Raw genomic sequence first — 15,252 nt, 5'->3', positions numbered from 1 at the left:
GGGAACATAGCAAGACAAAAACCTCCCTGGGCTAGTCTGTTTGTCCAAGAGTATGGATTTTGGCAGCTGCTTTAAGAGTTGGGCTCCCTGATGAGGGCGCTGGTCTCTTTTGGGTGTGGGAAAGGAGAGGTAGAGAGGCCGGGAATCTCTTTTAAATCACAGACGAAAGGAAACCAGGAAGTAAGGAGAAATTATTTCAGTCTGCTCATAGCTCAGGATGTTAAAGGCAGTAACCTCAGCTGGTTGGTTAATCATTAGCAAAAAGGAAAGAGCAGCGGAGGTCAGGACTGGCCAAACCACAGAGACGGACTTGAAGCAGGGAGAGAGCTCCTGGAAGAGGCAAGATGTGATCTTACCTGGTGTTAACCTCTTTCTTGTATTAACTTTTCCTTGGGACGTAAAGCAAGATGACTCTTTTCTGTTCCCAGACATTTGTCTAAATAAAGCCCTCTTAATTTTGTTTTTGCTGTGGGATTCCTAAGCAGACCAGAAGAAAAGGCATCTTCCCTGAGCGGCTGCCCAGCTCCTGCTCAGTTTTGCTCTAGGGCAGCTGCTCTGGCCACAAAAAGCAAGCAGGTGAGTGTCCCCAAGCGGGGCTCGCCGCAGGCAGATCTGCCCCATTGTTGTGAAACAGGGCTTTGCACGCTCTCCGCAGCCAGGGGAATTGGTGCTGACTTCCAAGTTGCCCCGTGGAAGAAGAGAAAGTGGATCTGCAGAGACTGAAAGGAGAGGGAGAAGCCCCTCTCCTCTCCTCCCTCCCAGGGCACCATGGGCAACATTTGTGTGAGGTTCTTGACGTACTTGAAGCCCTGTCTCCCATGCCTGTTCCAGGAGGCCGACAAGCCGGTGGTGATTGAGAACCCAGTGGCCCGCTGCTCCCCTGATGCTTGCAGGTCACAGAGTCAGGAGCTCAGGAGAAGCGGTGGTCACTACTTTGTGGCTCTGTTTGATTACCAGGCTCGGACTGCAGAGGACCTGAGCTTCCGCGCGGGCGACAAGCTCCAAGTCCTGGACACTTCCCAGGAGGGCTGGTGGTTCGCCAGGCACTTGGAGAAAAGGGTAGATAGCTCTGGCCAGCTGCTGCAGGGCTATATTCCTTCTAACTATGTGGCTGAGGACAGGAGCCTGCAGGCAGAGCCGTGAGTAGTACAAACCCATACTTTATTTCTCAACTCTCTGAGGGCGGGTAATGAGTTTTCCTTCTTATCTGCAACCCCCTAATTTCCAAAGAGCTACCCAGAAAGTATGAGGAAGTACTGGCAAGAACCTTTTAATTGAAACACACGTCTACTGTTAAGAGTGAAACTGGCAGGTAATTGTTGTTGAAATGACTTCTATTACCATATGTATACCCGTGGGCCCTGGGTGTTCATCAACATTAACAAACGGTGCATCTAATACTCTACCTTTTCTTTGGCTGTAAAATATGTCTGACTTTAAAAAGAGAACTGCATTTCATTTGTAGGTATATCATATATATAAATCACACCTTCAAATCTAAAGTTCAGCTCTCTCTCTTTTAAAACTTTTGAAGCATCAACGCCCAACTCTAACTCTAATTTTAATCCCTTTTCATTCTGTTAGACACACAGAGAGCCAATTAACATCAGGGTAGCATTTAGAAGGTGGTAATTTTTCACTGCATTTTCCCAGTGAAATAATGACTAGACGTTTTTCTTTGAGTTCCAGATATGGACTTAGGCTACCCAAATTGTGATAGTTTGGGGTTTTATTATGATTAGAAACTGACCAGCTATAGATATTTAGTAAGTTTTAACAACAACAAAAAAAATATAATGGCTGTATTTCCCCAGAGGAGGAGATAATGACTAATCTGATATTTGGAAAAAAAATTCTATGATTATGGTGGACCCACAGAGGAAAATTTTATATACACCCATCCATCCATCCATGCAAGTGCCAGGCACAGCAGAGGCATGGTAAGTGGAGGAGGGGTAGGTTATGCTAGTGGTGGTTGAACATAAAGTAGATAAAGCACAGTCTTGACAATGGATACTTGAGGTTTGGTGGGTTGAGAAGCAATTGGGGACTATTACTGGCCCTAACTTTGTTACTGCCTGGTTCCAGTGAAACCCAAGACTGGGAATGTCTCCCAGGACTTATTTTATGGAATGTATCTTGGTAGAGGAACCACTGAGGATGCACTTATTTTCTCATATGTTTCTCTTTTTTATGAGAATTGCAGCATCCTTTACTGACCTAAGGAATAAAATGGCAAGGAAGTGCCAATCAGGCAGTATTGCTGCATCCCAAACTCAAATACAAATACAAAAGGAAGGTTGGTAATTTTTGAGATTCTTTCCAACACTAGGAACCTATATGTGTTAAAAAAAAAGGGGGGGTCTTATTTTATGCCTAAATAGAAATGAATTGAAATCTAGACTTTTGATGAATGGAATTGATCAATTCTCAAATGAGAAAATCATCTGTTTGAACATGTATTTTCTGTGATAATCTATAGGAAATATCTTTATTTATTCACCAAATGCTTGCTTATGTGCATTTATGTTTTCACTACTATATGATTTATGGATATGGTATGATAATGTATGGTATTATGTATGTTTTAAATTCAGCAAAACATATGCATACTAGACAAATAAATACTAGAATATTAATACTAGAGCCTTGAATTCATAATCTAATATTTTTATCATTCTATTTGTTTATTTTTTTCATCATGATAAGTGGACTCTTTAATTCCCATCTCCTATTTCCCCCATCTCCCCATCCACCTCCCCTCTGGTAACAACCAGTTTGTTCTCTATAGTTAAGAGTCTGTTTCTTGGTTTGTCTTTCTCTTTTTTTCTTTGCTTTTCTCTTCTGTTTCATAAATTTCATATGAATGAGATCATATGGTACCTGTCTTCCTCTGACTGATTGCACTTACATTATACTCTCTAGCTCTATCCATGTTGCAAATGGCAAGATTTCATTCTTTTCATGGGTGAATAATATGCCATTATATAAATGTATGAGATATATGTATATATACATATGTACATGTACATATGTATATATATGCATATACATGTATATGTATATATATGTATATATATACATATATCTCAGATACATATATCATATCTTTATCCATTCATTTATTGATGGATACTTGGGCTGCTTCCATAGTTTGGCTATTATAAATAATGCTGCAATAAATAAAGGAGTGCATGTATCCCTTTGAATTAGTGTTTTTGTGTTTTTTGGGTAAGTACACAGTAGTATGATTACTACATTGTAGGATAGTTTTATTTTTAGTTATTTGAGGAAGCTCCATACTGTTTTCCCAGTGGCTTCACCAGTTTGCATTCCCACCAGCTCTGCAAAAGAGTTCCTTTTTCTCTACAACTAGGCCAACATTTGTTGTTTCTTGAGTTTTTGGTTTTATCCATTCTGACAGGTATGAGGTAATATCTCATTGTAGTTTTGATTTGCATTTTCCTGATGATGAGTGATGTTGAGCATCTTTTCATGTGTCTGTGGGCCATCTGTGTGTCTTTTTTGGAGAAATGTCTGTTCATGTTTTCTACCCATTTTTAATTGAATGATTTTTTTGGGGGGTACTGAGTTGTATCAATTCTTTGTATATTTTGGATACTAACCTTTTATCAGATATGTCATTTGCAAATATCTTCTCCCATTCACTAAGTTGCCTTTTAGTTTTGTTGATTTTTTCCTTTGCTGTGCAGAAACTTTTTATTTGATGTAGTCCTAATAGGTTATTTTTGCTTTTATTTCCCTTGCTTCAGGACACATATCTAGAAAAATGTTGCTAGGGCCAGTGTCAGAGAGATAACTACCTGTGGTCTTTTCTAGGATTTTTATGGTTTCAGGTCTCACATTTTGGTCTTTAATCCATTTTGAATTTATTTTTGTGTATGGTGAAAGAAAGTGGTCCAGTTTCATTCTTTTGCATGTGGCTGTCTAGTTTTTCCAACAATATTTGTTGAAGAGACTGTCTTTTTCCCATTGTATCTTCATTTCTCCTTTGTCAAAGGTTAATTGACCACATAAATGTGGGTTTATTTTTGGGTTTTCTATTTGATTCCAATGATTTATGTATCTGCTTTTTGCCAGTACCATATTATTTTAATTTTTGTTTTTCTTTTTCAAGACTTCTTTGGCTATTCGAGGTCTTTTTTGGTTCCATACAAATTTTAGAGTTGCTTGTTCTAGTTCTGTGAAAAATGCTGTTGGTATTTTGATAGGGGTTGCATTGTATGTGTAGACTGCTTTGGGTAGTAGAGATATTTTAACAACATTTGTTCTTCCAACCCATGAGCGTGGAATGCCTTTTCATTTCTACATGTCATCTTGGATTTCTTTTCTCAGTGTTTTATTGTTTTATATTTGCAAATGACATGATACTATATATAGAAAGCTCTAAAGACTCCACCAAAAAAACCCCACTAGAACTGATAAATGAATTCAGTAAGGTCGCAGGATACAAAATCAATGCATAGAAATCTGTTGCATTCCTATACACTAATAATGAAGCAGCAGAAGGTGAAATTAAGAAGACAATCCCATTTACAATTGCACCAAAAACAATAATATATCTAGAAATAAACTTAACCAAAGAGGTGAGAGACCCGTTCTCTGAAAACCATAATGTACTAATTTTACATACATTCAATTCATATTAATGCTTAGGTTCTCTGTTTGCTCATCTGTAAGGTCCCTGATTTCACACAGATCTCTGGATTCTCTGATTGTCTGGAAACATGAGTTTTTTTTTTTTTTTTTTTTTTTTGTGGAACATGAGCTCTTAATATTTCATATGTAGTGGTTTAGCTACATACTTGACAGACAATGCTGAGGAAAGCAAGTAAACTGAAATAAAATAAGCAATTCAAAAGTGATAACTTTCTGGGTAACAGGCTCAAACACAGTGTCCTTGCTTATTTGGATTCTATTTGCCTAACAAACACAAAATAAGACAACTAAAATATTGTGACTATTTTTTATTCTTATGGGCTATCTGTAACCAAGAATACTTTTCTTTGATGCACATAATTCCTGACCTCATTCCTCTTGGAATTTGTTCTCAGCAGTGTTCCAATGTGTCACTACCAACCTGTATCTTGGGATCTTCATCCACTGGAATAAAAACTTGTTGCCCAGATGTTGCCACTGGGCCTCCTGCTTAGTTCAGGCCATTTCTTTTCTTTCAAGTGTACACCATGGCCTTCATCTATGATCCTAGGTTGTTAATGAGGGTGCTTGCCACCAAAAGGCTAAATTCCTTCAATACTTTTAGTGCAGGGAGCTGTCACCTCTAGAATTCTAGTCCATTTCAGGTAGTGGTGATTTTAACTTAACAATTAAGCAGTTAACAGTCTTATGAGTGAAAGTGTCCGAGTGGCCCACACAGTGCCTTAATACTTGGGGAGTTGCACAAAGATGTCTTTTAATGTCTTTTTTCATTGAGTTTTTCAAAGTTATACTTCATTTTTTACTTTCAAATACTGTGGAAGTTAATGTAGGTTTTTTTGTTTTTTGTTTTTTTTTACGATGAGCTCAGAATATAGTATTAACATTATTATTTACATTTACATATGTGAGATTAGAGGCAATGGGAAACCAGTGAGAATTAAGTCATCTAATTTCTAATTAGATTAGTTAAACACAATGCCTATTAGTATTCATTTGTTTGTGTCTTTATTCTTGAGTTGTCATAATAAGAAAACAATGCAAATACTTTTGGAGTTATTAGTGTCAGGGCAAACCAGTTGAAAGTTTTAGCATTTGGCTTTTTTTTTTTTTTTTTTAATACTAAGAAGTAGAGATGTTAAAAAAAGAACTATAGTATTGTTAAAAGATAAACCAATTTAATACTTGGTTGTTATTCAACTTAGAAGTGCTTTACCTTTTCTGAATATCTTACGTTAAGTGATATAATAAACCCGTTCTTAATGACTTATTTTGTCTCTAGGAAGAATCATTGTATTTACCTCATCTTCAGTTTGAATTCCTATATTCTTTCATAGATGAGTGTTTTTCTTCAACATTTCAACATGGAATTTCTCAAAACCCTTACTCTTAGTGTCTGATTACTCAGAACTCCCTTTATATTTTTTATTCGCAGTGTTTTTAGAGATATAAAGTTCATCCAGAAAATAATGGTATGGAAATTACACATAAATCTTCAAGCCAAGAACAATGGCTTTAAGTTCTATGACTTTATTGTAAAAAAGTTTAATGCAATATAGTGATGAAAAGCAAAATAATCAGCAATTGTGTAATTTACACGTAGCATCATTTATCTACAGGGGGTTTAAAAAGTTGTTTGCCTGATTGTTAAGCGTATATAAAAGTGTGGGAAAGCATTTAGTGAAAAGTTTCTTCTCCTTCTATTATTGCCATGTAAAGGCAGATTATTTCCAGTTCCTCTCCTATTCATCATGCTATGAACTGCTTTGAAAAAAAATATTTGTAATTTATAATTTTGTTGGTAGTTTATGCTATGAAATAAAAGTGTTAGAATTTTATGAAGTATAAAGGTAAGAGAACTTCTTTCTATCCATTTAGGACATATTTTCCTAATTGTGCTCCTTTTTAATGTGTCAACTAGAGTTATGTCAAAATTTCATCTAACTTACGGTCATTGCCATTGTTTGGCTTGAAGAAAATACTAAGAAATAAAATGGTATGTTCTTAGGAAGAGAATTCTTTTACCCCACCATTTAAAAATAGAATTGGAGCCTCATTATTTGGTTATTTGAATACTGCTAAATTTAATAACTATCCAATACAAGTTGTACATAGTGTTCCTAGTTATTTTCAAACTAGGTATCCGTAGACTTCTTTCTCAGCTGAGAAATGAAGCCACCTTTTGATCTTGTTAGTTAAAGGTAGAGTAACAATGTGGTTTAAAAATTAAAATTATTATAAATAAATACATACATACATACATACATATATACATACATACATACATACATAAAGGCATCAGAATATATAGATTTTGAGTATAATTTGGCATACAATGTAACATTAGTTGCAGGTGTACAAGATAGTGATTGGACAAGTTTATATATTATGTTCTGTTGACCACAAGTGTAGCTACCATCTGTCCCCATATGTCCCCATTTTAATACCATTTACTATATTTTTATGCTGTGTCTTTTATCCCCGTTATTTATTCATTTCATCACCGGAAACCTGTATCTCCCACTCCCCTGCACCCATTTTGCCCAACCCCTATCTTCCTCCCCTCTGGCAGCCATCAGTGTGTTTTCTGTACTTATAGGTCTGATTCTGTTTTTTTATTTTTTCATTTGTTTTTCATTTTGTTTTGTTTAGATTTCACTTATGAGTGAAATCATGTGGTATTTGTCTGCTTAGTCTGACTTATTTCACTTAGCATAATACCTTCTAGGTCCATCCATGTTGTCTCAGATGGCAGGATCTCATCTTTTTATGACTGCATAATATTTCATTATATATATATATATACACACACACACACACACACACACACACACCCCATAATTCTTCTCTGTTCATCTATTGATGGACACTTAGATTGCTTCCATATCTTGGTTATTATAAATAATACTGCAATAAACATAGGGGTGCATATCTTTTCAAATTAGTGTTTTCATTTTCTTTGGGTAAATACCCATTAGTGGAATTTTTTGATAATACAATATTTATATTTTAATTTTTTGAGGAACTTCCATACTATTTTCCACAGTGGCTATACCAAAGGCATCGTAATATTCACAAACCAATCTGACATATCTACTTTGAGTAGTTTAAATCACTAGAAAATCACCGACAGGCAATTCATCCTATAATTGTTCTTTTTTCCAGATCATTTATTTCTTTCCCTTTGTGATAGTTTTCAGGGAAGACTAAATGGATATATGTGGAAAATGAAAATTATTCATTTTCAGTTTCTCCCCAATAAGACAAAATATATTTAAATACCATCCTTTTAGAAGCTAAGTGAAAAAGAGGCTTCCATATAAAAGTAAAATGCATTATAAGAATACATATAGCTGTTTATCAAAGTAAATGTTTCAGATAAATCCAAAATAAGAATTTTAGGACAAATAATTTAAGTTAATTAGAAAAATGTATTACTAAGTGACTGTATTACCAATAGAATTATGATGTTTTCTCTCCTAATCCTTTATTGTGAAATAAAAATATGGTGCCAAAATAATTAATTTATAAAACATTACATCTCAGATATAATATGGTTTTTCATGTTAGTATAACTATTATGTTTATGTTAACATAACTGTGTTTCTCATAATTTGTTATGTAACAAATTTTTATGTACATTGTCACCATTTCGGGGACGAATGATAGGTAACTGCTAAATTAAAATAAATTTTATAAGAATAATGGCAAAGTTATAGAAGTGAGGAAAAGAGGACCCAACTAAACTGCATTAAAATCACAAAATTTAAGTGTAATTAATAGTTTAAAGTAATTGATAGTAATATTTGATTACAGTATTTCAAGTTATCTTTGAGAAGTAATCAAGTGACATGATATGGAATCATTAAAGTTAATAGGAATAATTCTTAATCTTTTAGTTTCTTTTAATTTATTTTATTTATTATTATTTTTTTTTTTTTCAAGTAAGCTTTTTGCCCAGCCTGGAGCCCAGTGTGGGGCTTAGACTCATGACCCTGAGATCAAGACCTGAACTAAGATTGAGTTGGAGGCTTAACTAACTGAGCCACCTAGGCACCCAATTCTTAATCTTTTCTTTTATATAATATATATATTAAAAATTTTTTTAATGTTTATTCATTTTTGAGAGACAGAGAGACAGAGTGCAAGCGGGGGAGGGGCAGAGAGAGAGGGAGACACAGAGTCCAAAGCAGGCTCCAGGCTCTGAGCTGTTAGCACAGAGCCCCATGTGAGGCTTGAACCCACGAACCATGAGATCTTTACCAGAACTGAAGTCGGACCCTTAACCTACTGAGCCACCCAGGCGCTCCTTAATCCTTTCTAAGAAAATTGATAATACTTTGAAAGTTTCAATTGCAATATGCCATTCAAACTCTTTTCTAGTAACAGTATTGATTTTTCTTTTCAGGTTTTCAACAAGTTAATAATGATGGAAAAAATTTTATGTGAGTGAAATAACGCATAAGCTGCTATGCTTCAATCCTAAAGATTAGAACCTAGATTTCAACTTAATCAAATTCATTTTTTGAAAGAAAAATATTCTATTGGTTTTTCAAATTGGTTTTTGTTCAAGAGAATTTCTTCAAATGTTTAGTTTGTCTCTGTAGATACATCCTGATGTTGTTTTTATTTTATTTTATTTTTAATGTTTATTTACTTTTGAGAGAGGGAGAGAGAGAGAGAGAGAGAGAGAGAGAGTGGGGGAGGGGCAGAGAGAGAAGGAGACACAGAATCCAAAGCAGGCTCTGAGCTGTCATCACAGAGCCTGATGTGGGGCTCAAACCCACGAACCATGAGATCATGACCTGAGCTGAAGTAGGGTGTTTAACCAACTGAGCCACTTAGGTGCCCTTCCTGGTATTATTTTTTTGATAAATGAAGGTCAAGCTTCTCACCAAATTGACATTGTCAAGGTAGATACAAACTTCTATATAGTAAAGTAGGGCTAACTTTTGTTAAGCTGCTATTATGTCTTGTCCCCTAGGTCTTGAGGCTCCCAAGAGAAAAACAAACAAACAAACAAACAAACAAGGTTTTACTTCAACTAACTCTGCCTGATTATCAGCTCAGAAAATTCCCTTTGGGTTTTCCAACTCTCAGTACCACAATGAGATACCACTATGTCACAAATAAAAATCAGAGCAATCTTTGGACTTTTCTGCTGGATATTTTAACTAGGTCCAAATGTTAGTGGCACAGAGTTTCAACTGAAATATAATGTTAATTGCCCTTTTTATGTGCTTAAGAACACAGGCTGTGCAACCAGTTGATCTAGATTGGAGTTTGGCTCTGTCATGACTTGAGCAAATTATTTGACCCCTCTGCCTCAGATTTGTAAAATAGGAATGAAAATGACATCTATCTTGTAAGGTCATTATGTAACATAAATGAGATTATTTGTGCAAAAAGCATACACCACAGAGAACCTGACATATAATAAGGGCTTCATAAATGTTACCTATTATCGAATTGCATGGCTCCCCATTTACTTCTGTCTAAATAGATCATACTTTGTGCATCTCCACTCTAGCCTCAGGTCACAATATTCTTTCCCTAGAACAGGTTTCATATGCTGAACATCTTTTAGTCTTTTTTCCATACTTTCTATCACCTGCAATCTTGGGCTTCATCCACTGGTCAGACTTGTCCTGCCTGCAAACCTCTCCCTCCTCTTGTCCTGAGCAACTTTCACTCATCCTCAGTCTCACTCTGTTTGTCCTTCTCTCCCTGAAGCCTTTCTTGACGTGTTGAACTAGGTTTGGTGTTCCTGCTTAGAGCCTTTAACATTTATCATCATTGCTTATCCATTTTCTGCGAGACTATGCACTTTGGGTGTGGGAGGTGGAGAAAGGAGCCATTGCCCTGGGTCCCAGAGCTTAGTGTGGTACCTGTGCACAATAAGCACTCATGAACATTGGCTGGGTAAATGAATAATTAAATGAATGTTTGCTTATCTATAAATCTCAGATCTTTTAAAGAACAGCTGACAAAGCCAACTTTTTTTCTTAACAGTTGCTCTCTGAGTTGTTTTTTTACCTACCAGAAATATCTAATGAGTTTCCTCACTCATGCATTGGCATTTTGCTTTCTTTTCTCAATGAATTTTTCATGTCTCAATTTTTGGTTAGACTCATAGTCATAAGAGTATAATTTCCAGGTCCCAGAAATTAATGACTCTAATCTACTTCTGGGGGAAAAATACTTAGGGGTCACAAATTGATTTGAATATTGTCCATAGTGTAGAATGACTATCAAACCAGAAACAGATTATGAGTCTCATTGAAATGGTATTCTAAAATCACAGACATGCATATTAAACTATACTGTGGTTATATTTAGAGTAAAGGAATTATTGGCCTGAGCTCTTAAATGGATAGAAAACCAAAACCCAATTTACAAAATTAATGTTGTAGGGCCAGACTTATAATTTCAGTTTTTATGCTTAACATACATAATTTCAAATTATTATGTATATGAAATATTTTTCAGTTTGTGCATGCTGAAAGTTTGATGCTTTTACTGAATATTAATAGATTTTCTCTGTCACATTCTAAAACATTATCAAACGCAATAATTATATGTTCTTTTTACTGGTTTTCTTACTAATTAACTGCTGATTTCTCTGCAGCATTTTCTGATTCCCGTTTTTAATGGGAGTTCTTAACACTTGTTAGTACTGGAAAGATTGGACCAATTTTTCTGGGGGAAGATAGTTATGCAGATTGATAGTAGCTTGAATGCTATTTTAGACCTCCTTATGGAGCTATTTTCCTGAAGCCCATAACTTTAGTATTAGTTTATGTGGATTTTTTTTTGAAGATCAACCTAACAAGAATTTTGCTAAACTTATAGATATAAATGTAGATCATGTGATCTGTATTATACCCCTTCTTGCTTTTTTGACTAATTTCAGATTCCATATGGACTGTCTCTTGTGTGTGATCTTGTCATGATTTCATTTTATTCTCCAAAGGTTCTCAATTAGATTTATTTGCTATTTAAAAATTGAATTAATTTTAGTGTTAGATTATTTAGTGTTTTTAAAAAATATTTATTTATTTTAAGACACAGAGAGAGTCAAGCGAGGGAGGGGCAGAGAGAAAGGGGGAGAGAAAATCCCAAGCAGGCTCCATGTTGTCAGCACAGAGCCCCTTGTGGGGCTTGATCTCACAAACCGTGAGATTATGACCTGAGCGGAAATCAAGAGTTTGGCACTTAACTGACTGAGCCACCCAGATGCCCCAAATTCTTTAATGTTTTTACTTATGTCTCCTTTTTTATTTATATGGAATATTTTGTAGTACCTTTAAATTCAAACTAAATTTCTCAGTTGGAGATTTTTTTATGAATTATTTGCTTTTTGAAGGGCAAAATGAGAATGCAATTCAAGAAGTGCTGTAACTAAAAACTTTTGTAATTCAAGAAATGCTAATACTAAGAGCTTTTAAACTTTATATTAGGTATCTATTTTGAAAGGCATTTAAAATCTTATATCAAAATAAGTATTTCCATTAACACAAATGTTGCATACCACATTGGCAGCATGATTTGGGCGATTCGGAAGAATCCCATATGGTTCCTATGGAAAGCCAGTATTGTTGGTAGATTTAAAGTCACTTTAATGCTCTTCCAATCTCACATATATCTTTTTTCTATTTATGAATATTAATCAATTACGACATACCAAGATTCTCATTGCAAGAGGGACATCATCCTGCAAGCTCCAGAATTGTCCTGCTTGCAAAGTCGCTTCCAGGAAGTCATCTCTGGGGGATGCCTGTGTCATTTCTGTGAAGTAGGACTCAGAACATTTTCTCCAAAATCTTCTGAGCATTTCTAGTGATTGAGAAAGATGAGAATGTATAGTGCCCGTCAGCCAAAGACCACCAGGAATACACCTGTACTGGTTTATTACTCATTGCAGGGAAGGAGAACACAGCATGGACACCAGTGGAGCATCTCAGTAAGAGCATGTTAGGAAGGATACATTATAGAGTCTGGGGTGTAATTTTGGACAGAGTTTAAAGAAGCAGGGCTTTGCTCTGGATTGACTGCTGTCAGGAGGTAAGGATAACTATATGATTGGGTATTTTAATAAATTTTGTTGAGAAGGAGGGAGACTAGTTTAACCTTAAGGCTACAATTGGTAAAGAAACAATAGTTATTTGTATTAGCCAAGATAGGTAGATATTTGGTCATTTTTGTGGTTGGACAATGTCCATGCTTTTGTGGGTATTCAGATGTGATTAAGAGTGATCTGATCTTGTTTTTGACTTGATCCATCATGGTTACAGGGTGGCCTCGTCTGATGTTGATGTTCTGTGAGACTGTTTATGTTCAACAGAAGAACACCAAGGCCTAATTATAAGTGCCAGGCCGGCTCTTGGATGTCAGGGGGCTTTTATTTCTCTTTCTCAGCTAGTATAAGACAGATGCTGATACATGCCATAAGGGCAGCACAGACTGTCATGTAGCTTGCACTTCAAAAAATAATTATTTAATGGAATGAAGAAGTAAATACGTGGATCAGTACTGCTTTGGGAAAAAAAAATCACACCATTCTTTTAGGGTTTAGCTGATAAGACCCTTTCCTAATTTTTCCTACCTTCATAGGAAGAATTCATAATTTGTTCTTCCTATAATTTTGTATTTCTTGTTAGTAGAATAATGGATGTAAAGATGGAATTTTGCAGGCATTATAAGAGGTGTTATAGATGTGACAGGAATAAGAATCGCAGAGTATTATGGACTTCACAAGGGTTATAAGAACCAGACAGTGAGAATCTAACTAACAGGAGAATGGGCTGAAGATCAATTCTTTAGAAATGCTCATGGTTTTGGTTAAGTGCAGTGAGTGTATAGATTACAGTAATGGTTCCATTTGTTCACACCCTCTTGCGTCCACATTCTTGGGAAGTCTCCTCCCACACAAGCTCTCAATTTGGCCAATTAACTTGTTTTGGTCAATAGAACAATAGGAAATGTGACAAATACAGAGATTGAAAAGTGCTTGCTTGTTGGGACTTGCTTTCTTATTGCCCTTGGAGTTCTGCGGCTACCTTGAGAAAATCCCAGGCAAAAACCCTGGAGGGTGAGAGACCAGGTGAAGAGAGGCCTTATTTGTCTCACCTGACTTTCTAGCTGACTGGAGACTCATGGTCAAGCCTAGCTAAGATCAGCCGAGCCTGTTCCAAATCACTCCCAAATTAGATTTGTGAGTTAACTATATAGTTGTTTTGAAGCAACACCTAACTAATCCAAGGAAGAAGAGCCCCTGAAAGAAGCAGTCAAGAATTCATGAAAGTAGAAAAAAAAAACAAAGGGCATATTTTTCAAAACAGGGAGATAGAATGTCAAGAAAGAGATTTGGGGCCAAATGCTAAAGAAAGATCAGAGTAACAAGAAAGGGGTAAAAACTATTAGAATTGCTTGGAGATTACTGATAACACTAACACGAAGTTTTATAAAGTAATCATGGATGATGTCATGAGATAAAGAGAGTTTAATGAGGAACTTCATGTTCTGTCTAGGACTCTGCTCTGGGAGGGTTAGGCTGGGCTGAGCCATAGGAAAGAGTATTATATTATATGGCTCTACACACGTGACTTGGGTACATCCTGAAATTCAGCGAAGGGAAAGCAAAATCAAAAGAGGCAGTGGAACCCAGCTGCCTACATCTCTGAACAGAGCATGTATGGTCCTAAGGACTGTGTCTGATTGGCTGGGACTTACCGAAGGTTTCACCCTCCATAGGGCATCAAAGTTAGTGGTAGCTTTTCAACATCCTCTGGTGGGTTTGGATATTTGGCATTTGGAGGGTAGGGTAGAGTGGGCATAGGCTGAGGGTTCATCTTTAGTGTGGTTGGTTTGGCCTTCTCAAAATTGTTGGAAAAATTAATGAGTTTTTCTCTTTGGTGCCACACACCTAAAGTTTTTGGGTCATGTGGGAAGATTGAACTAATTCTAGGTCTTAAAGTAGAGGCAGCAAATATATGTAACTTTTAAAGAAGTTTGTGAAGGAAAGGAGAGATACAGAATAGTGTGTTAAGGAGGCCTAATGAGAAGAACCTACTTGGAAATACTGAGTCAATTTAACAGCTCCTTAAAAATGCTTCAATACTTAATTATATACCTTACATCTACATTTTTATTTTATTTTTGCATCTACATTTTTAATACTCACTTTCTATGGCATAGTAGTAGTACTATTTTACAAAATAAAAAGAATGACTCAGATCCATTTATTCCAGTAATGTTTTATATACAAAAAGCAATACGTGGTCCTCTTTGCATTTTTCTAGAAGACAGATGGGGATTGTGTTAGGTAAGCCCTGACTGTCTTCTATTGTATATTACAGTTGTAGGATAGTCCTCTGTTTAGCTTCAGGCTATTATAGTACAGTGAATACAGTGATGTTTCAGATAAAAGCAATACAAAAGTGACTCAATGTCTTTTATCTGTATTATGCAATAGTTTATAGGAAAACAGGTAGATACTGGGTTTGCTCCTGAATCACTTTGAACTCTGTGCTCTCTCTCATTACAATCCTAACTTAAGGGGTGCCTGGGTGGTCA

The 15,252-nt window shown here is 35.9% G+C and overlaps 1 protein-coding gene across 1 annotated transcript in view; it reads left to right on the top strand.

Annotated features, from left to right (window-relative positions):
• Positions 1-274: 274 nt before the first annotated feature.
• Positions 275-15,252, top strand: part of FRK (fyn related Src family tyrosine kinase) — a 105,134-nt gene continuing 90,156 nt past the window's right edge. The window contains exon 1 of the mRNA XM_042939652.1: positions 275-1,139. Coding sequence (XP_042795586.1) covers positions 769-1,139 — 371 coding nt within the window. The 5' untranslated portion in view covers positions 275-768. The remainder of the gene's footprint in view (positions 1,140-15,252) is intronic.

Source organism: Panthera leo, chromosome B2 (assembly GCF_018350215.1).
Source record: "Panthera leo isolate Ple1 chromosome B2, P.leo_Ple1_pat1.1, whole genome shotgun sequence".
NCBI classification, from domain to species: Eukaryota; Metazoa; Chordata; class Mammalia; order Carnivora; family Felidae; genus Panthera; species Panthera leo.
The sequence above is the reverse complement of the archived record's forward strand: the minus strand, read 5'-3'. Positions and strand labels throughout refer to the sequence as shown.